Raw genomic sequence first — 23,088 nt, 5'->3', positions numbered from 1 at the left:
AATTGGTGTCTGCTTCACAGTTTCTTTATAAAGAACCAAACTCGAACTCAGGATATCATAGACAAGATAATGATCACAGTTTATTGAACATTTTGGATCCAAAAGAAAGACAAGCTGAACCTCAACACAACACATTTTGATTGACAACTGTGACAAAGAGGCTAAAAACTGCATTGAAATGAACGGTAACACAAATGTTGTTTACAAGAATTAACTTTTTTATATTGCAGGTAGTTGTGTCCACTCTTTGATGGAATCAGTTTGTAGTGACTGCCAAGCAGAAATAACAAATGTAGATGATCTAACTAAAGCGGGACAAGATAGTCTTCTTTTGGAATATACATCGTACGGGGGTTAATATATCTCAGCATGAAAGTATATGATATTGTAAAGGCGGCAGATGCTGCTTATGCAGAAATTTAAATTGAATTACTCCAAAGAAAATATTATCCAGACGATGAATTTATAAATATTGTCCTGAAATACAGCAAGTGTATTCACTAAATCTGTTGAAGACAGTACAGCCGCAGTACAAACGTTAGTTATGCATTATCACATGTGTAAGTTCGCCGACCTTTAGGGGGGAATCGTTAATCCCGCGACAGGATGGTCTAGGGTCGTTCGCGTGTGGGTGTGAGGGAGGTGACACAGACGACAAGTGTCTCACAAAAGTCGTTTATTTAGACGTAAAGGAACTTACACCTAACACAGACTTCTCGAACGATAAAATTTTTCGAAAAGTCTCAGTCACGCCGGCGTTTTCCTGACGTCTTCTACTGTAGGCCCCGGGCAGCAACAGGTGGAGATGTTCGCCTCTGGTCACTGGTGGTCTGTCCTTAGTGGCACTAATTAGCAGATCGGCAGGCACTAATTAGCAGGAAAAAATAAATTGTCTTTGTGCGCGCATTAGCCGTTAACGGATTCACAGTTTTTGTCCGGCCTTTCCGCGCGTAGAAGGAAAAAGACCTCTCTCTCGCTCGGCGATTATCTCTATCTCCTTTTTTTATTGTTTCATGTTGATTGGCTCTACGTCCTCCTTTCTCGCTTCTCGATTGGTCCCTCGCTTGTCTCCAAGCGAAAAACGACCCCTGTTCGAGTCACGAGAAAAGAGCCGCCTCGACGAAGCTACTTGACCCCTCCGTTTACTCAGGATGGAAAGAATTGATGGAACTTTGAAACTTGCGCTCATATTTTCCCCATTGTTGTCTAGTCTGGATATTTTTGAAATTTAATGCTTTGATGTGAAGTTCCTTTTTATTGAATAACTTTCCCTTTTTTCAAATATTGATTGATCTAAATTTCGTACACGAGCGACTTATCAAAGGTCCATCTCTACTGGAGGACGTTCGTCTACAATTATTAATCATTACAATTATTGCGTTTTACTTTACATTAGGCCCTTTTTGCCTTTCGACATCTTTCTCCCTTTTTTCATGCGTCGCGGTTACAAATGACTAACGCGTCTAATCCGATCTTTGATCGGTTTTTGTCCCCTGTAACAATGGACAATTTTCTACATTCGTTTTAACAATCTTCTAATATAAATAATTAATGTTAACCCGTTTTTGGGACTTCACATACGACAAACAGAAGTACACGTTTGACATTTGAACTCCAAGTAAAAGACCTTGCGGCGCACGTTCACAACAATATCCCATGAGTCAGTGCGCGACGTGAACAGTCGCGCATCGACTCATGGGATATTATTGAAAAATGCGGCAACGTTTAACAACGAGGAATGTTACAAGAGAAGGTAAATAAACAAATTAAACTATTAATTTTTTCGTCCGATAGTTGTTTTAATTTTATTTAATATTTGGAAACAAAGTTCGGCCATGCAGGGACCACCATTTATTAATTCTGTGTTCCAGACAGACAATACAATCTCGGCGACCGACCTTTCTTTTTAGGCTACTAGCCGCCAAAACGCTAAAAGTCCTTTTAAAAAACAGAAAAAATTTTTCCAATTAAAAAATATAAAATTTTTCTAAAAAAGGAACTGGTGATACGAACGTTTTCTCAATGACCATCTTGCCTTCTTTGGGGTGTTTCGGCTTTTTATCCACAACGAAGAAGCGCTGGAAAATGCAGATTTGAAAAAGCTTCCCCCTGGCGACGATATTTTCCAATTATGATTAATTTTTTCGTCCGATGGTTGTTTTAGTTTTTCAAATATAAAACACTTTTACTTTTACTTTACTTTTACTTGAAAAAACAAAAAATGAAGTTTAAATCGATCTTCTACTCGCCATACTGGACGTAGCGAACGCCGTTATCAACCTTCTAGAATTGCCAAATGGCGGCGCTCGAACGTCCGACGTTCTCGTTTTGGGCGACAAGGGCCGAAGCCGAATTTATTTTATTTACGTCCAGGAATTTTCGCTTACGTATTTGTGCCCGGCCGAACGCTGAGAGCGTTTCCCGGGCTAAACGAAATTAAATGTGGATTTTTAATTCTAATATGCCGATGGAAAGAGCCAGCGGTTTTACGTTTTCCGCGGTACCCACGGTCGGTAGAAGAAAGGCTAAAAAAATACCGACGGCGTCGCCATCTGGCAGAGAAAATAGTTATTAATTGGGTAGGGAAATAAACACGGTATATCCCAACGGCGGTAATAAAACGAAGTGTGATAGGAACGTATTTTTATTCCAATATATACCGTATTTTACGGACTATGAGACGCATTTTTTTCTTCGAAAAATTGCTTCCAAAATTCAGGTGCGTCTTATAGTCCGTAGCGTCTTATAGGTATTTAAAAAAAAAAAAAAATGCTTAAAAATTAAAGTGCGTCTTATAGTCTGTAGCGTCTTATAGTCCGTAAAATACGGTATATATATATATAATATATATATATAATACATACAATTTTCCGTCCAGTCGACGACAGACGGAAACTCGGCCGTACAATATGGCGATAAATATTTTACAAAGGCGTACTTGTATTACAATTTATGGCACCGGGAGAAATTAATTTCGAAGTATAAAATTATCGACAAAGAAAATATGGAGGCAAATTTCTCGTGGCGCGGGCGTTTTCCTTTTCGCGTACGGACCCGCCCATTCGTTATTTAATTAATAGTAATCGTTGCGATTAACGGTTACTTCCGCCCGTCGACCGGGCCAGTTTAAAAAAACGGACCGACCATAGACCCAACCGCATTTTCTTCGGTAACGAGATTATTGACATAAGAGGCCATGGCGGAACGGAAACGGGCGCCGGCGCTGGAAGGTCACGTGTCCGGGAAGATAAGTAAAGAGGAGGGCCGGCCGAGCCGGGCAAAGGGAAAGCCACTGGGGAGAGAGATGAACCGTGCGGAGGTGCTCGTCGTCTTTTGGGCGCTGTGTTTTGGCGCCGAAGAAGGCCGATCGGCTCCCTCCTGTCTGGACGAAAGAGGCCGCAGCGTCGACTGGTAAGAGGCGTGACCTATTTATCGGTCTTCGGGTTTCGTCGCCTAACCTCTTGCCGCGGAAGATAACTTCTAACGGGAAATAACTACTGCATTAGAACTTTGGCGTCGCCATTTGGCCACTTCTCGCTAAACTCTAGCGGGGTGTTTCGCCGGGGTTGGGTCCGACGCTCGACTGTGGATCGTTTGCCAAAGGCGCTTTGGACTCGATTGACAATTAGAAACGTACCGAACCCGGATCTCGGAGCGTGTCGAAACTTCGCCACAAATGTGAAGTTCGGGGGGAGTATTTGCTGCGTTACTTCGAGGAAAACCGTTAAATCGGATCGACTGACATTTTTCGTCCGAGTTTCTTTTGCAACTAATGGAATTAAGCCTTGCCACCGTTCTGAATCTAGTAAAAACATTTTATAAACCTTCCACCGACAAATGGCCAAAGATTTCTTATAATTCTTTTTTGCCTAGGAAATCGTGGGATAATTTCATTTTTTGATTTTAAGTTTTTTTCTCTCTCCGATATAGTTAACCTGGTAATTGTACTTTATAAAACCGGTCGATTTGTCCTTTGCATTCTCGACTGAAATATATCTTGGATTGTATTAAGAAATATCTTTAATTTCCGACTTGTTAAATAATGCCGTATCTGAATTTGTCAAATCGGACTGTCAAAGTGCTCTTCTATTTATTCTGACGACTGATAAATTCCTAGATAAGATGATTTCGTTTTGATAAATAACTATTATAGGCCTATAATATTTATCCGTGAAGAATTTATTGGTGGCGTAACTTTTTTGATGGTGCACTATTTGCTTTCCGTACGTAACCGGAAAATATTATCCCCGTTTGTCTTTCTAATAATAAAATTTGATCTAAATTCAAAATTCGGTTTGATTACGGTTCAAATCTCGGATAATCAATTCGATAATTTAAATATGTGCTTTCGATCGTTACTATCGAATTCTGTCGTTTCTCACATTTACATTGTAACAAACTAGTTAAAATCTTTTTCTCTGTTGTTGTTGCCTGTATATGACAAATGATGTTTTGTTGATATTTTGGCAATACGACGACTTAAAGTGAATATACAATAAGTTTGTATAATGCGCTCGTAAATAACAATTTTTTCTAGTTTATACTTTTATTGTGGTTTAAAGAGTACTCGAATTATTATTTTTTAAAAATCGGACTCTGTTACTGCGGCAAAATTATCGTCCGCTGCCGATAGTTGATTTTCTTTCGGTTATTACTTCCTTTGCGTGTATTTCGTATCTGGTGCCCTTTCTCGCAATAAAAATTATACTATTTGAATATAAATGGAAATTCGTATAGTAGGCTATGTAATGCTTTATTCGATATTACAATTTGTATTTGTAAAATTGAACATTAGTTTTGTTACAAAAACAAGTTTTATTAAAATACCATCCAAACGAAACGGTTGTTATGTAGAATGCTATGCTTTGATTATTTCTGCCCGTCGACAGATATTTACTAATGTAAATATTGAAATAGAGACATTTCGTATACATAAAGGATAGTCAAATCGTCCAGATTGAAATTATGAAGTAAGCATTCTTCCTGTGCACCATTTACACTTTATCCATTCTTCAGACGAAGATGGTACAATTTTTTTATTGTAGATTTGACTGTTTTTGCCTTATTCAGAGATTACTTTTGGTAACCTCTGTGCCGATTCCAGTTTCGTCCACGTTAACTATTTTTGTGAAGCCAAATTTTGTTATGTGGTTCTTAGAGCATATTGTAAAATTTTGCAACTTGCGGGCGATCGAAACCCGTTGCTCGAGTAACACTTGTGGCTTCGCGTTGGGAAAGGGATAAAGATGGTCCGTTAAATTTATTTGCATTTTTTAAGGAAATAATAAGCCAAGTCTTTTCCGGCTAAGTGAAGTTTATGATTGAATGGATGCTTAGATTTATTTTTTTCTGTCGGTTAGTTAGCTAGCGACCTAATGTCCTTCGTCGTAAGGCCGTAGAACATTTTGTCCGTGGTGGGCGTATCGAGTTATTCTTGCTTAACAATCTGCTTAAATCTCCAGAGAAATGTTGGAATGCAGTTAGAATTCTGTAATTAATAACAAATAGGCAAATGAGCCAAGTATATTTCCATATTTTCCTGTAAGGTATACTGTATTTCCATTTAAATTGATTCTTAATTAAATGAGATAGGTTCGAGTAACCGAGCTAGTTAAATCGATTCCTCTTTATTAATATTACTAAATGGTAATTTGTGGGGCAAGAATACAAATCCGTACCCTTGCCCCACAAATTTTTGCCCCTCTTCGTGCTTAGGAACATGTTCCTTAACAGAGATATTAATTGTGAAAGTACCAATAATTGTTTAATTAAACTTTATTGGTATTTTCAGATATTGTGTATTTGTATACTCGATTAACACGTTTAAATATTCGTGTCGTCGCAATAATTTGTTGCTCGACAAATATTTAAATTGTTAATCGTTTCGTTTAGTATTGCGTAACCGAATTTTTCGACTAAATTTTTGCCCGACGGAGATTATTTTATTAATAAAATCGAAGACAAAGTCTGCGCAAAAGGGACCACCATTTACTTTTTTTTTGTTCCAGCAACTGAAGTCTTCAAATTTGTATTACTAAATTTTATCTTTATTTTCAAATTAAAAAGTAATAATAATAATACTTTACATAAATGAATATCCGAATAATTGTTCTTCGTACAAACTAATTTTTCCACTTCTTCAATGAGTTTCTTAGCTTTTCATCTAAAAAAAGCTCTCTAGTGTTTTTAGAATTTGTTAGATATTCATTTTGCATTTGTAGAACCTGTTGTTATTTCTTTTTTGAAAGATTGATATGAATTGCAACATAATTTATGTTTATTTTATGATTGTGTTTCTCTCTTAATTCATAAACTTTTTGACATCTGAAGAACAGTTTGCATTCTGATAAAGTTTTCTATAGGTTTTTTGAAAAAGGTGTCCATTCACTATTTTCTAACTTTCTAGTTTCTCTAATTTTACAAATCTTCCAATGAAATGCTATTTTATGCAAAAATGATAGTTTTGTGTACTTAAACTAAAAAACCAAGATTAATTAAATAAAAATTTGTTAATAATTATTTTTTTTACAGGATAATTGTATATAAATTCCCACCCATAAAATTTTACAACTTGAGATACGGTGAAAGTTATGCATATATATCATCTAATGAACAAACAGGAAAATGGGTTCTGTCCAAACAAAATATTTCTTCTAATAATTCAATAATTAGCAAAATATTAAATCCTGTGATAAAGAAGAAACAGGTTTGTATTGAATAAATATAATATTTATATTTTCATTTCTTATAAAAAATCGTAAAATTGTATACAATGTAAGATTATAAGATGTCGACAAAATTGTTCCTTGTCGATTGGAATTATTTTTTGTTTTTATATATATACAATGAAACACGCACTCCTATTTGTGATGCTTAAATTTAAATGTTGTTAAAATGCAACCTTAAACCTTGGTAGTTTAACTGAGAACTCTCTTCTATGATGGCTCAAACTTTTGTAAAAACAGTTGTACAGTTCTTAATTAGAAAATAATAATAAACTTATGACCTCGGTCCTAGTCATAATACAAATTTCTCAGTTCACACAAGTTTAATTTGAAGCTGTGACAAAAAAGTTTTGTTATTTTTTAATCGTCGGATTTTTGATAGTTCTAAAATTGAATATTGAAATATGTCAGATAATTTTTAAAAATGTACTAAAGAAAGATCAATAAAGTTAATTTTTATCAGTTATTAAGTAATGTAATATAAAAATAGTTTTACATTAGTATTAAAATATATGCAAATATTTTGATAATTATTCAAGCTTTTTTTCAATAATGTGATAGAGAATTAAGACATTAGAAGTAAGTGAATTACATACTTTGAATTATTTTTCTTTTGTTATTTTGAGGGAGTTTCTTAACTCATTTATATATGATTGAGTTTAATGGTGAATAATAATTAGTTCCAACAACTTAAGATTAAAAATTTGACTTGTAAAGAAATAATCGTGAACCAATTTTTATTTTATTTAAATAATTTATTCATTTTAATGTATAAAATTTATGTCTTTGCATTCATTATATATGTATTCAATTTACGTTTGCTTGTTTCTGTTGTGTTGTTTTGTAAGATAGAGGAAACGTATTAATTAAATCACACTTTACATGGCATGTTGCATTCTGAGGTCTTGCCACGTTGCAGAGCGACATTTTGCAGCAGAGTTGGAAAAGAATGCTGATCTAAAATTTAGAATTTATTTAAATTTAACAAGAATGATTTTGCTGAAAAAAGTACAATTAATAACAACAGTAACAAGAAGACAATATTATTTTTTTTTTTTTGTTGTAAAATGCACTGTATTTAAGAAATTTATGATTAAATTTTGTTTGAAAATAACCAAAATTAATTTTTGTAAATCTTACAATCAAGTACTCACTTGTTAATTATGTTAAAGCACACACTTCAAAATCTCAATACCAAAATTCATTTAAAAATTAAACAAAATTAATATTCTAAATACTTGTGATTAAGTGCTTTTTAAAATTTAGTTACATTAAACCGTTAAATTGTTATTCAATTAGTAATAAGTAAAAGTAATTTACTTGCCATCCTTTTCTTAGAATAAGAATTTGTGCATAAAAATTGTAGGCAAAACTTAAATGACAACAATTCCTTGAGCCTGCAGAACTCAATTCTAAAATATATGACAAAACTAACACACTCCAAAAGTAATATACAAAAAGATTTATAAACAAAATAAAAGTTAAACATATAACAAAGATAAAAAAAAAATTACAAAATCACAAAGGCAATTAATACAAAAATAATCACAGCAATCATATAAAAATTAATTCTTTACAAAAATTATCTCTGCAATAATTAAAAAAAAGTAATCAGAGCAATCATATAAGATTTACAGTCAATGTTTTGGTTAAATATTTGCCTTAATGGACAAATTATATGTTAATAAATATAGGTCCTATGTCTATCACATTATTTATTTATTTGTTTCATCAAAAGTATAAAATGCTGGCTGGCAATAGATCTCCATCCCCATTTAACAAAATTCCAACAACAGTAAAAAGAAACAGAAAATTTCAAATCTATTATTTTTGTTAAATACAAAATGTTCTCAAAATTAAGCTGGGTTAGTCAATTAAAAGCATTGAAAAAGGGAACATGTAATGCACGTCTTAGCTAAATGTCAGGAATAGAAAAATATGTTAAACAAATCTGTACTTGCTGCAAAGATGACTTCAGTTACCATTCACTGAAGGTTGTTTAGTGAGACGTCGTGAAACAAAGTCTTGCAAAAATGTTTGTGGAAGAACAACATGCAAATATCAAATTTTGTGTTATTGGGGAAAAACCCTCTGAGACCTTAAATATGCTCCAGGACACCTATGTTGAATCTTCCACGAAGAATTCTCGAACACTGGCAAAAACACTTTTGTGAGGGACGAGAGTGTATCGCTGTTGATTTGCAAAGTGGTCGTCCTTCAACATCGTCATCCGAGGAGAAAGTATCTGTTGTATTCTAGATTGTGAGGTCAGACAGCCGGTAGTCAATTGAGCAGATCACCAAGACGGCAGGAATTTCGGTTGGAAGTTGTCATTCCGTCCTGCACGATCGATTGAACGTGCACCGTGTTTACTATCAAATGGTACCACGAATGCTCACGGCAGACGTGATACAATTTCTACCTCTTCCCTTGGTTGAAAGATGCCATTAAGGGACGCCACTTTGAGAATGCGGATGAGGTTATACAGAGTGCGACATCTGCATTGCAGGTGCTGTCGCCAGACACTTTTCCAAGAATGTTTTTGGCAGCTATACCAGCATTGGCAAAAGTGTGTGGTTGCCAAAGGACAATACTTTGAAGGACATGCTGCTTGATTTGTCAATTGTACACATACTCTTGAGTAATAAACCAATTCTGGGAATTTTTTGAAGCTACCTTGTATAAGTGATGCCATTGGACAACATTTTTTTTCTCTCATTTCTTTCTTAATTTGTAAACAAAGAGATTTTGATACAGATATTCTTTCCAGTAAAACTCTATTTTAGATAGTGCTTTACTGGAAAGTTCATACTGAAATTTTATTTTATAAGAACAATAAGACATAATAACATACAATAATGTAGCCATCACCACCAGTTAAATGTTAATACTGTTAAAAATCCTTGTGGATAAGTTAGATATATGTCTGCTTATAAGCACTAGAATCATCTGACGTATTTCACTAGTGCATAATTATGAAAACTTTTGAATATCACTTGCTAGATGCATGATTTATATGTATGACTATACAAATACTGTAAACATCAGTAGTATCCCACCAATAGTTAATATACTGTAGTCCCCACTACAGTATATTAACTACTTATCCCACTAATAGGTGGATGTGAATTTATTCAAACATCACTCAAGCATCCGTCCATTATACAAATAAATATGTAATACTGAAGAGGAATCATTAAGACAGTGTGATTCAAAATGCATTTATATTAAAGAGCGAATAAAAAATTGTCAAATGCTAACGTAGTTACTATATCAAAATCACTTAGTTTACGAATTAAAAAAGAAATGAGAGAATACGTTTATGATCCAAATCCCTGTAAAATAATTAACATATCTTTTCTTGTCAATATGACAAGAAAAGATATGTTAATATAGTTAACCAATAATATATTGGTTAACTATAATTAATCATATTGTTTCTTATAAAGTGCAGATTTTTGAAACTGAGTTACTCATCGTCTTCCACTGTTGCAAAATGATAAGAGTAATCCGAAAAAGTAAACTGTGAAAAATATCTAAAATAAATATCATATGTTTATTTAAAATCAATCATTTGTAATCAGAACAAACAAAAAGTAATATTTGTCTTATAAAATGAAAAAATTCTCAAATTTATAATGAGAAATTTTTCAATTATACAGTGCCCAGTGTCAGGTCTGAATCTCTGTATGTCATGGACATTTAAAAGTCAGTTAACTGTGCTTAACACTAGTTATGCTCCTAATAGTGAACAAACATATCATTCCGCTAATGTGAAATGCCAAACAGATGGATTAGTTTGCGTGCCAATAGATAAAAGTGGATTATTTGCAAAATAAATATTTTCTTAAAAATAACTAATGCTAATATTAAAAATGAAAGGAAAAATAATTGTTTAAATTTTAGAAACAAATAATTCTTATTTACATTTTAATGTTTACACACTTTAAATTCCTTTTTTCTATCTATATTTGGTTTATGGTGTCTGATCTCCAGGATTTTTCCTGGAGCTTTCTGTTGCAGTGTTATTTTGTTTTTTTATCAGAGATAGGGTGCAGGCCTATCGTCCAAATCCCCAACCTGGAGGAACAGGTTGTCTCTCTTCGTCTGGCACCTACTCTTTGACCTGTCTGGCTAGGGTGGCCCTACCGGTAGCTAAGCTACTACCGGCATAGCTCTCCGAGCCGTCGGCGTGCGCAAGCTCCTCCACCACAACAAGGTAGAGACACCATCGGAGGAGTAAATTCCTTTTTTGAAAGCATAATACAATTAGCCTTCATTGTTTTATAGGCAATGTGAAATCTTGCAACACAACAGAGAGCAGCATGATGTTGAAACACAACATGCGATGCACCGTACAGTGATTTAATTAATAAGTACCATAAATTGAAATTAAAAATTATACAGTATATTACTTATATATATGTATGAATATATTTAAAAAAAAATAATAATTATAGGACATTGCATATTTGGTATATAATGATGCTGTACCAAATGAGAAACACTACAACTATAAGTTTGGACATGCAAAAGGTAATAATTTAATAATAGAACTATTTAATAATTAAACAATTATAGCAGAAATATTCATACAAATGTAAACAGTAAACAAATCACTATCAAACAAGACTGCTTTATTTGGAGTTACTTCAATACATTGTTAAAATAAATTAAATGAACAAGCACTTTTGGAACTGTGCTTCATCTTCAGGGTTTAATAGTCTTTAAAAATTAAAAAATTTTCATAGAAAATTTAAAGAAATTTAATATTACTATTAGTTTTGAGACCTTGTTTTGATGGTGATTACTGATTAGTTGCGAATCAGATTACAGTGAGTCACTGTTGTAAACAGTAAATCATTGGGAAAAAAAATCAGATATCCTTTCTCCACTCCAATTTATAAGAAAAAATATTTCTTAATAAATATGAAAATGTTTTATAATTACTCTTTAATAACAACATATAATACAGTATATATATATTATATAAAGGAAAATCATTTTGGAACTGTTTTAAGTTTGAAAATTTAGAAAATTTCATTTATTACTGTTATTCAACAAGTTATTTGTAAATCTCTAACTTTATGATTATCAAAATACAAGAAAGTGCTAAGCTAAATGTTAATTAATTTTAGAATATTAATGAACCTGAAGCAGTTCTCGATAGAGATTTGAAAACGTTTGTTGGAACAAGTTAATATTTTTTTGTGTTTTACTGGAAATACATAGAAAGGTTTTAAAAAGATATATTATAACTTCCAGTACCTAAGAGTGATAGTTAATTAATCATTATGTTTGTTTTACCTACTTGTACTGTACGTGTTATGATCAATTATAACTTGATTATTTTTATAATTAATTTATTTTATATTGGTTTTCCTAATTCTTTAATTTAATTTTTTTTTATAATTTCTTTTCATTAATTTTAATTCAAATATTGGATTACATATATTTTTTAAAGTAAAATTTATAAATAATTTCAGAAAATTGTTTTGGAGAAAAATGGGTTAATGTTACCTTAGGTAGCCAAGATGGCGGCTCGTCTCCGGTTCCAGCGAGGAAACAGTGGGACGCACGTTCTAACCTAACCTGACCTGTTCTAATAATTTGGTTGCTAATAATTATGGTAATTTATTAGAATAGGTTAGGTTAGAACGTGCGTCCCACTGTTTCCTTGCTGGAATCGGAGACGAGCCACCATCTTGGCTACCTAAGGTAACATTAACCGAAAAATGATTTTTATATTTCTGAAATATATAAATATTTTAATAAAATATTTTTGAATTTATGAAAATATTAAATAAAATATTATTTAAAAAAATATATATATTTAAAAATTATTTTATTAAAATATTTATACCGTATTTTGCGGACTATAAGACGCACTTTTTTCTTCGAAAAATTGCCTCCGAAATTCGGATGCGTTTTATAGTCCGTAGTGTCTTATAGGTATTTTTTTTAAAAATTGCTTAAAAATTAAGGTGTGTCCTATAGCCCGTAAAATACGGTATTTCAAATATTAGAGAAAATAATCGTACTTTAGTTGATATTTTAATTTTATTAATGTTAATGATTTAAATTCCTTTTTGTGACCCCAATGCTGTCCTTCTTAATTCCTGATTTTCAAATGGAATTTTATATATGCCCACTTTTTCTTTTTTTTAATCATGTTTTTATCATTTCTTAAAATACTGTATAAATTAGGCGCTCTTTTGAAAACTATTTTTGAGCGTATTTGTCCGACACTTGTTTCGTGATGATCTCGATGTTTCGATTATAAGTGAACTTGGAGATTTTAAATTGATTTGTTTGGGTTCTTATTATATTGCCTCCTTCAATTAATTAGTCCTTCTATTGTACTCTTTTTATATCACAAATTTGAAGCTGTTTCTTTGATTCTATTAATTTCCTTGATCCTGTCCAGCACATTAGATACATTATATAAAATTCCATTTGAAAATCAGGAATTAGGCGTTAATGATTTATGTAATTTTCTTCTCTTTATAAAAATATATTTTACAAACATTAAAAATCTGATAAATATTTTAATTTACTGAACAGGTGTTCTTGCATTTGATAATGATTCTGGATATTGGATGATTCACAGCATTCCAAAATTTCCACAGGAAGGTTATTATAATTTTCCAAGAGGTTCTAAGGAGCACGGGCAGATATTTATTTGTGTTAATTTCAACATTATTGCTATAAATCAAATAGGTCAGATTTTAAGAATTATTTGATTTTTAAATTATATAAAACTTAATGTCTCTGACTTCCTGGATGAAATATAATCAAATTAATCAAGATGGACAACAAGTACTTTATCCACACTTTCTGAAATAGTGTTTTAATTGATTTGACTTCAATTGAATTCAGTTTTTAATTTTAATTAATTAATTTATTTTATTTTAAATCTTAGTTTTAATTTTAGTTTTGGTGTAAAGGCCAGTTTTAATTATCATTTTATTATTTTTAAATTTAATTAACTGGTTGCTTATTATTAATAAATATTAATAGTATAATATATTAATAAATTTTTGTTATTTAATTTAACTTGAGCATATTTAAAGACAAATTCTTGAATGCCATTTATATTATGTGAATGTTAATCAATGTGGTTTTTTTAATTAATTAATTAATTAGATTTAGATTTAACTGCAGCGCATATGGAGAAATGCAAATAGTATCTTTCCTGAATGCATGTTGAAATCTAATTTAAATAGCAACATCGTCGATGATTTGTATCGTGTTGTCTAATGATATAAGTCGATCTCGGTGCCATTAACCTCTGAATCTTCGGCCCCTTTGTTGATCGGTTGGACTGTCGACTTTCTTTAATGTAGGAAGTATGGGGAGTTGCCCGTCCGTGATCTGTCCTGCCGAATAGGTTGTTCGGAAACCGAGTTATTTTATGGCAACTGGAACAGATATGATTTCAAAATTTTGGTTGTGACGTGTTTGAAAAGCAAAGCATTCAATACCAGAGGTTTGACTGTATGTGGATTCTCAATTTTGCATATGGTCAATGGTTAGTAGCAATGGAGCCTAGTTCCTAGTTCTAATAAATCTGACTCTCTATTCAGTAAACCATGCTTCTCCAGCTTCTGCCATTTCAAAGATAGAAAACTATTAAATAGAAAAAAAAAATCCTAAAATAAGAAACTCATAAATTTGAATTCATAAATTCTGTGCTTGCCCTCTATCCTGAATATAATCAAAAATTATCCCCTTTTCAATTGTTTTCCGAAGTCTTCACTCACACAATTAATTAATCGCACTATAGATAGCATTCATAGTGTAAAAAATCATGCTTGCAGTATTATTGCAAATATTGCACAGTGTTTAATATAACTGTTATTGCTTAAGGTGACTGAATAATTTTTTAAATTAAACTGTATCATAGATCTGTATATAAGTTAAAAAAATATATCATGTATGATATGGTATTATCCAAGGATTTTAGCAGTCATAGGGAGATGAGTCTCTCATGAATGCTAAAAACAATGTACTATGAATGTCAGATTCTTTTATAATTTCTTGGGATATATTCTTCCATGGATATGGAGAGAATATTGTACTTTATCATAATTATTTTAAAATATTTTAATAATTGTAGTGTCTGTGTGACTACTGAAGTATACAGCCTTAGTGTGGGTAAGGGTATACGAGGAACCTTACAATTAGAACACACTTTACTGACTGGTTATCAACAAACTTTATAACACTAAAGATCATATACACATTCAACCTCGTGTGAATTAACAACTTAACTGTTAGTGTTTATGTGACGATTCGGAGGCTATTGACGCTTAATCTTAAGGATATTTAATACACTAGTACAAGCTAATATCATGATGATGATAAACTATTTACAAATATGTACAAGGACGATCAATCGATGCTGATCCACTGAAAGACATGGGTTAATAACAGCCCCAACAATTATTATAGCAGCTCTGTTAGGAGTCCACCCATTGATTCTCAAGAAAATAATCTAGTATGTAGATTAATCTGGTTATGTCCCTCCTTAGTATCAATTTATTCACTCAATTTCTTAACGTTCTGATTTTGATGCAAATGGATTTTGAACTCCGTACTGTTGGTCTTTCTGTTTCCTTCACCTTGCGTGTCCGACCCTTACCTCCCCTTCCTTACTGCTTCGGTGATCCTAAGTTCTCCCCGGTTGTTCAGGTGAAAGCAGGCAAAAAACAAAACTGTTTCTGCACGTGGTGCGAGCTTACTTTTATACCTTTCCGCCATCCGGGGCACTTCTGACAAGCACGTGACGCCAGTTGCCCAATCACGAGTCCCGTAACGCTACCATCCAAGTGGTACATGACAAATGGAATAATTTTTCTTTTTACAAACAAACATTGTAACCCGACAATTCAGAAAACACAATGCAGATTGACCGAAACCTACGTTACGATGACAGGATAACATAATAGATACATTAGTTGCAGAGCACTACATAATTATCAATGTTGATAATAAATATTTGTAATTTAAATCTAAATATTTAATATTTACTTGTTATTTTTTTTACTCATTAAAAATATAAAAATAAGATAAGACATATTTTATAATAAGATATATCTTATCTTATTTTGTTATTTTTTTACTAATTTGTAATAATATGAAGTAAATATTAAATATTTAATACACTCACAACAGCCATAAATGAACGGGTTAAATTTGGTACTAGAATTTGGTACTTGTTAAAACTAGTAATTATAATATTTTAATTAATTTAGAATAAGCTGGAAGAAAATAATCGGCCTGAAGCTGTTGTGAATGTATTTGCTTATTTTATCGGGTTTCGTCGATGTATATTAAATACTTTTATTAAAATACACAAACATGAAATATATATATATTGAATGTTTGTCTTTTATGCAGTAGTTTATGATGCATAATTCAACAATTTTTTAAAATGAAAATCCTAATAGTTACATCTGATTTCATTATTTAACAAAACAAAAAGATTAAAAGTTGATTGTCCAAAAGAGTTTCATTAGAATTTAGTATTTGGATATTTTAGTGTTTGATTTTTTAATATAATTTTTATTGATAAAATAAATAAAAGAATTATCTTAGTGTTATACTTATAAAGTAGACTCTCTACAACTTGAACTGGAATGGACAAAGAAAAATTCTTGAGTTACAGAAACTACAAGTATTTCAATGAAATTGTAAATATCACAGTATAAATATAGTCAGACTTAAGTATATTTTATTTTTTAAACAGTTTTCAGCATATGAATACTTGCATTTAACTTTCTTTTTTGTTTTATCTGATTCTGTTGTTCATTGACATTTTCCAAAATTCTTTCCTTGTTTTTCAGATATGTAGAAAGAGTACTTAATTGAATGTCAAATTCTTTCGTAATTTCTGATTTTTTTCTTTATGCTTTCCTCCACAATATCTATGATGAAAAACTCTTTTGTTTTCTCATGTCACTATTTCTGTTTACTTCAAAATGAAAATGCTCAATATATTGATTAACTAGCTACCATAAGTGATGGAAATATCAACATGCTTTTCAAACTTTACAATAAAATTTATACAATATAAATATTTAAATCAAATAAGAAGATACATGTAGACAAAGTTGTAAATTTGATGGCTAATAACTTAGTAAGTCAGGGGTCCCCAACGTTTTTACCTAAGAGCACATTCTAGAATACCGGCTGGACGGCGGGCACCATTTATTTTTTCAAGGTGAATTTATACTTGGACATAGTTAATAATACATACACATAATGTACAGAAAACATTTAATTCCAAAAATGTAATAAAACATACACAAGACTATTAACGATAATTTTTACAAAACAAGTAATTACTAAACAATGCATACAAAATCTACAGAGTATAAAAATTGTTTATAAAAAATATAAATCTGAAAGTAAATGTGATTTTTGGCATTGTATTTCATTGGCCATTGCTTCGTAATTAGGAGAGTATGATGATATTCCTGCTCGTAAGCAGTCGTCAGTGTTCATCTGTAAGTCGTGATCTGTACTTTGATTTTATGATATTCAGAACGGACCGGTTTATTTCATTTCAGGTATGGGAAATTTGGTTGGTGAAGATTTGGCGGAGGGGAAAAAGAGATCGGTCGCATTTCGCTTTGTGCTTTTATCTGTGTTGGACGCCATTTCTACTTTTGAGTGGTTAATCATTAAAAACGAAAAAACTTTTACATAGCATTTTATTGAAAACCGAAATATTTTTATTTTTATCGTGGTCGCACAGCGGCGGGTGCTATGGTGCCTGCGGGCATAGGGTTGGGGACCACTGTAGTAAGTTGTCAAATCACAGATATGTTCATTATATTTTTAAATTTTAAAAATCTAAAAATTAAAAATAAGAAATGATTTTAAAGTACTATGATTTGATTAGTCATTTTTCATTTAAGAATAAGATTGTTATTTTAGTTGCAAAACATCATTAAAATTTTGAATTTTGTGTTATGCAATCGTAGGCATAAAACTGTATTTCTGTGCAATACCAATTTTTCAACTTGAATACCATCTCCTTGAACATACAAAAGAAAACACAAATTGGAATAAAAAATCTTTGAACCTTAAATTTCAAGTTAGCGTAATGTGATCTCAAAAATACTTTGATTTATAGAAACAGAATGCATTGTGTTCATGGCTATTAGGTCAGAACAAAATTAAAATTTGAGTTAAGGAAGTTTGTTGGGTTTTCAAGAGTCTACTGTATTTAAAATGCTTTTGCTTAAAATTGTATTTAGGAAAGATCATGTGTATGTTGTATTAATTTGAAATATTTCATGAGAAAGTTTAAAAATTATAAAAGAACAAAAACTGTATTTAATTTTCTTCACTGAAGTCATTAATCTTAGTTTTAAAAATATTCTCTTGAAATCAAATATTTGAAATGTTTTAATTACTACAGTATTAATATTTGAACTTTTTCTGTTTTAGGAGAACAATTAAGATATATGAAGCCACAAATTTATATGAATCATTCTACTTCGGCGGTATTAAAATTATCTCCATTAGTACAGACGTTATTTACGTCAAACCCGTCGTTCATTAATCGTGTACCTTGGATGAGAAATGTGACACTTTCAAGTAAACTTGGGGCTAAATTCATAAGCTTCAGTAAACAGGCAAAATTTTTGAAAGGTAAGATGCATTATTAGTTTATATATAATTCCAAATAAGTTTAATCTGTGTTGTAATAAATCACATTCAGAATAATCTGATTACAAAAAAATGTAAGTTTTATTTTTTGAAACTTTGTAATATTATTTTTATATTTGAAAGTTATCAAAGTGTTTTTGCATGAAGAGTTTGAAATTTTTAAATTAAAATTATTAGTTAAATATTTTCATTTTTATGTTAAATCGTTTTCACATTTGAAACTGACTAAGTTTTAATTGATCTTATTTGACTTAAATACCCACAATTTCTAAAATTATATATTCAGACAAATACATTTACAAGCAAGCCTTTTTACTTCATTTCATACATGCTCAATGACATTGAGATCAGGAGACTGCACTGGCCAAGGAAGATACTTGAAGTATTTGTGTTCCTTAAAACCAGTCTTTTACAAACTTTTTCAATCATGGAACACTTTTCATCTCATAAACATTTATATCTATTTGTGGCTACTTGATTTTTAAAATTGAAAAACATAGTTAATACTCAAATACATTTCATTTTTGAAAGTAAAACAAAAATATACACGTCGTTACATAACTCTGGATAGCTTCTGTTTCGAAGTTAAGACAATGAAGAAAATATACATTTTCAAGTCTATGTTTTAATCCATTTTTCACCAACCACAGAAGTAACAGCTAAAAATACATCGAAATAGAAGATATCCAGAGTTATGTAACGACATGTAAATGAATGAAATTGGAATACTCAGAACCACCACTAGAGGGCCAGACCAGTTATAAATATGTTAAGGACTTGATGGTATGGTAAGAAGATTATACTTCCGTTTTTAATGTGAAAACGTCAGATCCTCCATAGAAAGGCACGTTAAAACGAATATCAACGTCAGCCTTTCTATGGAGGATCTGACGTTTTCACATTAAAAACGGAAGTATAATCTTCTTACCATACCATCAAGTCCTTAACATATTTATAACTGGTCTGGCCCTCTAGTGGTGGTTCTGAGTATTCCAATTTCATTCATTTACATGTCGTTACATAACTCTGGATATCTTCTATTTCGATGTATTTTTAGCTGTTACTTCTGTGGTTGGTGAAAAATGGATTAAAACATAGACTTGAAAATGTATATTTTCTTCATTGTCTTAACTTCGAAAAATATACACATCAAAATTATAAATTCAGTTGAAAATTAAAGCTATATTCTATACATATACATAATACATATCAAAACAGTGCAAATTGTGAATTTAAAAAAGAAAATTATAAATTGCATTTTAATGGAATTGCTATTTCTGCATCTGAATACGTTCTTTTTTTTTTAATAGTATTTGATATAGTGTTGGAATGTTGAATTTTCAATCAGATATAGCTTGAAGTTTATTCTTGTATTTAGTTTTGTTGTACTATAATTGGAAAAGCCAGTCTTGTACAAATAAGTTGTAGCAAAAGAAAGTAATGCTCAAACTCACATTTAGTTGTATTGGTGTATACTCGGTGGCGTAGTGTAGTGGGGGCGGCAGGGGCGGCCCGCCCCGGGCGGCACTTTTAGGGGGCGGCATTTTTTCACAATAAATAATAATATCTTGTAAAAATTTGAACCATTTCATTTCATATTTTTGTCGCACCTACGATTCGGACCGATTGAAATGAGCACGGAATTTTTAATTACTTATTCTGTGACGAAACTGGGGAATCACCTTTTGTTAAATGAATGTATAATAATGACATCTTGCTCATTGTAGCGACTGGTAACACGTCTGTACTGACTTGTAGGGATTCATGTACAGTGGTGCTTCGTATAACGTACGCCTCGAATAATGGACGCTGCGAACAACGGACTTTCTGTTTGGCCATTACGTGACTCGAGCAACGGACTGGCTGCGAACAACGGACTTTCCGGCATAATTGGTGGCTGCTCCATGGGTGCGTTCTTTAATAGCGGTCGCTGTGCGTCTCCGCTACTACGGGAGTGCGCTGCTGTTTGTAGGCATTTAGGAACGACGGTGAAAGAAAGAAAGATGGCAGCGCCCACACTATCGATAGTATCATGATGGAGGAATCTATAATTCTAAAATATGAGCTTTTAAAGGCAAAAGAAGAGTTCCAATTATAAAATTTAACCATAAAATGGATTATTTGTTGAAAGAGCATTCAAAATAGCCACGAAAAAAATTAGAATGCCGGCTACCATTCAAAAAAAATTCGTACAGACACTTGCATCACCGCGTGCGCTAACTCGCGCTTTCACAATTTCTAAATTTTCATCCATAAAATCACATAATGGATCCGAAAACGAAACTATCTGAGCCACGGAGGATGCCATGTTGCTTTCCACCGTAAACTACTGCTACAAACGCCGTTTTTGCTGTTCGATGGCGCGCGCTCCCACCGGAATTTAGGAACGCGTTCCGCAGGAATTTTTAAACGGATGTCGCTCGCGCAGAGTTACGCGGAGGAATAAAAGAACACACCCATGTTCATTTTTTATGATACAGTACGGTTATTTTATGCTGCGGAACGAATTAGATGTTTTAAGATGTATTTCTATGGGAAAATGTGTTTCGTATAACGGACATTTCACTTAACGGACATGTACCTGGAATGGATTAAGTACGTTATATGAGGCACCACTGTATTTTATTTTGTGCTTGGATTGTTTATGACTAATATTTAGCAAGAATGACTTCTATCATATAAAGAATAGTGTTCAATATTGTATAGCCTAATAACACCTGCAAATTAGATTACAGTACGGATAAGGGGCATATGTGTAAAAATTTTATAATAAATGTGATTATTATATTGTAAAACATATATACATGACTTTTTTATTTGTAACCTGTACAATACACAATAATGATGAATGTTCTTGCCGAAGAGTTCTTTAGAATTACTGTATATTTTAGTCTTTTAAATTGAGATACCTAAATAAGGGGGCAGCAAAATTTTCCTCTGCCCCGGGCGGCTGACACCCACGCTACGCCACTGTGTATACTTCAAAAATTATTTAATAGAACTTCCTTAAGATCTGATTTTAAATTCTGATGCTGATTTAGAACAAATTAGACTTTCATAATTGTGCATAGTAAAGTGACTAGTTTGGTAGTAATTATAAGTGTGCATTGAACCCAAGAGTTATCACTGATGGTTTTTGAAAACATTGAATAAAGATGACTGCATATCATATAAGTGTAGTGATAGGATTCAACCAGTTTGCACTGGTTTGTCAGAACTGCTTCTTAAAACATTTTTAGTTCAGCAAACCTACTGTTTATAAAATCAAAACCATTCACACTTTTCCAGCAAATGAGTTTAATGAACTGTGGTGATTCAGTGTTGATACAATGCTGACAAAAGCAATATAGGCTACAGTATGTAATACCAAAACAAAAATAGCAAACAGATACAATTAATACATTTTATATACACAGAACAAAACAAGTGTTGCAGGATCTTTTGTTGGGATCCCAAATAAGGGGATACCAGTGAAATTTTCTTGCATCGGGAGTGCACATGATTACAGACCAAAAAAAAAAGAAAAACATTTCGCATGTAACAGAAGTAAATAAGAGGAAAGTAGGATAAGAAATTAGAAGGTTAGAGATAGAAAGATCAATAGTGAAAATATCCAGGATTTTGTCGGGGGATACTTTTCCTCGCTTGCAAGATGGGGTCCAAAATGAATTCTTCTAGCTTTCTAGCTTTATGATTTTCTGTCTTTTGTCACAAATATAGTTCTGTTGCTTATCCAACTTTGTAATGATTAAAAGTCTCTTGTTTGGAAAGGAGCGCTAATAAAATTTTTATCCTGTTGAGCTACACAGTAGTCGTCGAAGCTTAACCTTTGCTCTTCCGTTCTGTTTTTTTCTGACTGTGAGGACTTCCATGCATCCTCTCCAAAATCAAGCTTAAGAATCTTCAGTTACTCTTTCCTTTTTGGACTCGTCATTGTCCTCTTTACTGTTCTCAATGTTTCTCAGAACATAACCCCCACGTTGACAAAAGAAAGAGAAGACAAGAACAAAGGAAAGATGTTGAGAATTAAAATAATCAAAACATGTAAATTTTAAATACAGTCAAACCTGTTTTTATGCGCTCTTTTTATGTGCGATTTTTATTTGTGCAATTTTTTTAATGCGAATTTTTAATTTGTGCGGTATAGTTGGCGACTAGTCTCGTGCGATTCGTCATGTCTTATGTTGACTTATTATAGCTAAATAAACTTATTATAGCATAAATGCACTTATTATAGTAATATTATTGCATGAATATGCGAAAAATGAAATAATTTACTTTTTAAGTCAACAAAACACCACCTGGACAAAAATATGTAAAACAGACGATAGACCAGACGATGCAGTCAAGTGCTGACATCTGTTGTCAATAAATTCTATTTCGTACGGTTTTGAGTTATTTTCTATGTGAGACTTTTTTATGCGGTCCCTGTTGACCGCATAAAAAAATATTTTTTCAATTGTGTTGCGAAAACTATTATTTACAGCCATTCGTGAAGTTTTGTGAGATTTTTTTTATGCGTTTTTTTTAATGCGGTCCCTATCCCCCGCATAAAAACAGGTTTGACTGTAATTAAAAAGGTGAGCAGGCACAGAACAAATAAATCAAAAACGTTTGTATATTTGTTCATTAAGCACATTTGCTGGAAAAGTGTGAATGATTGAATGGTTTTGATTTTACA

General features: G+C 32.0%; 1 protein-coding gene across 1 annotated transcript in view; it reads left to right on the top strand.

Moving 5' to 3' along the window:
- Window positions 1-3,277: 3,277 nt before the first annotated feature.
- DNaseII (deoxyribonuclease II) overlaps window positions 3,278-23,088 on the top strand; it is a 35,300-nt gene continuing 15,489 nt past the window's right edge. The window contains exons 1-5 of the mRNA XM_067285382.1: window positions 3,278-3,411; window positions 6,532-6,706; window positions 11,186-11,261; window positions 13,290-13,445; window positions 18,186-18,389. Of these exons, the coding sequence (XP_067141483.1) occupies window positions 3,305-3,411; window positions 6,532-6,706; window positions 11,186-11,261; window positions 13,290-13,445; window positions 18,186-18,389 (718 nt within the window). The 5' untranslated portion in view covers window positions 3,278-3,304. The remainder of the gene's footprint in view (window positions 3,412-6,531; window positions 6,707-11,185; window positions 11,262-13,289; window positions 13,446-18,185; window positions 18,390-23,088) is intronic.

The sequence above is a fragment of the Centruroides vittatus genome, unplaced genomic scaffold (genome assembly GCF_030686945.1).
Source record: "Centruroides vittatus isolate TY-2023 unplaced genomic scaffold, ASM3068694v2 scaffold_2520, whole genome shotgun sequence".
NCBI lineage: Eukaryota > Metazoa > Arthropoda > Arachnida > Scorpiones > Buthidae > Centruroides > Centruroides vittatus.
The sequence above is the reverse complement of the archived record's forward strand: the minus strand, read 5'-3'. Positions and strand labels throughout refer to the sequence as shown.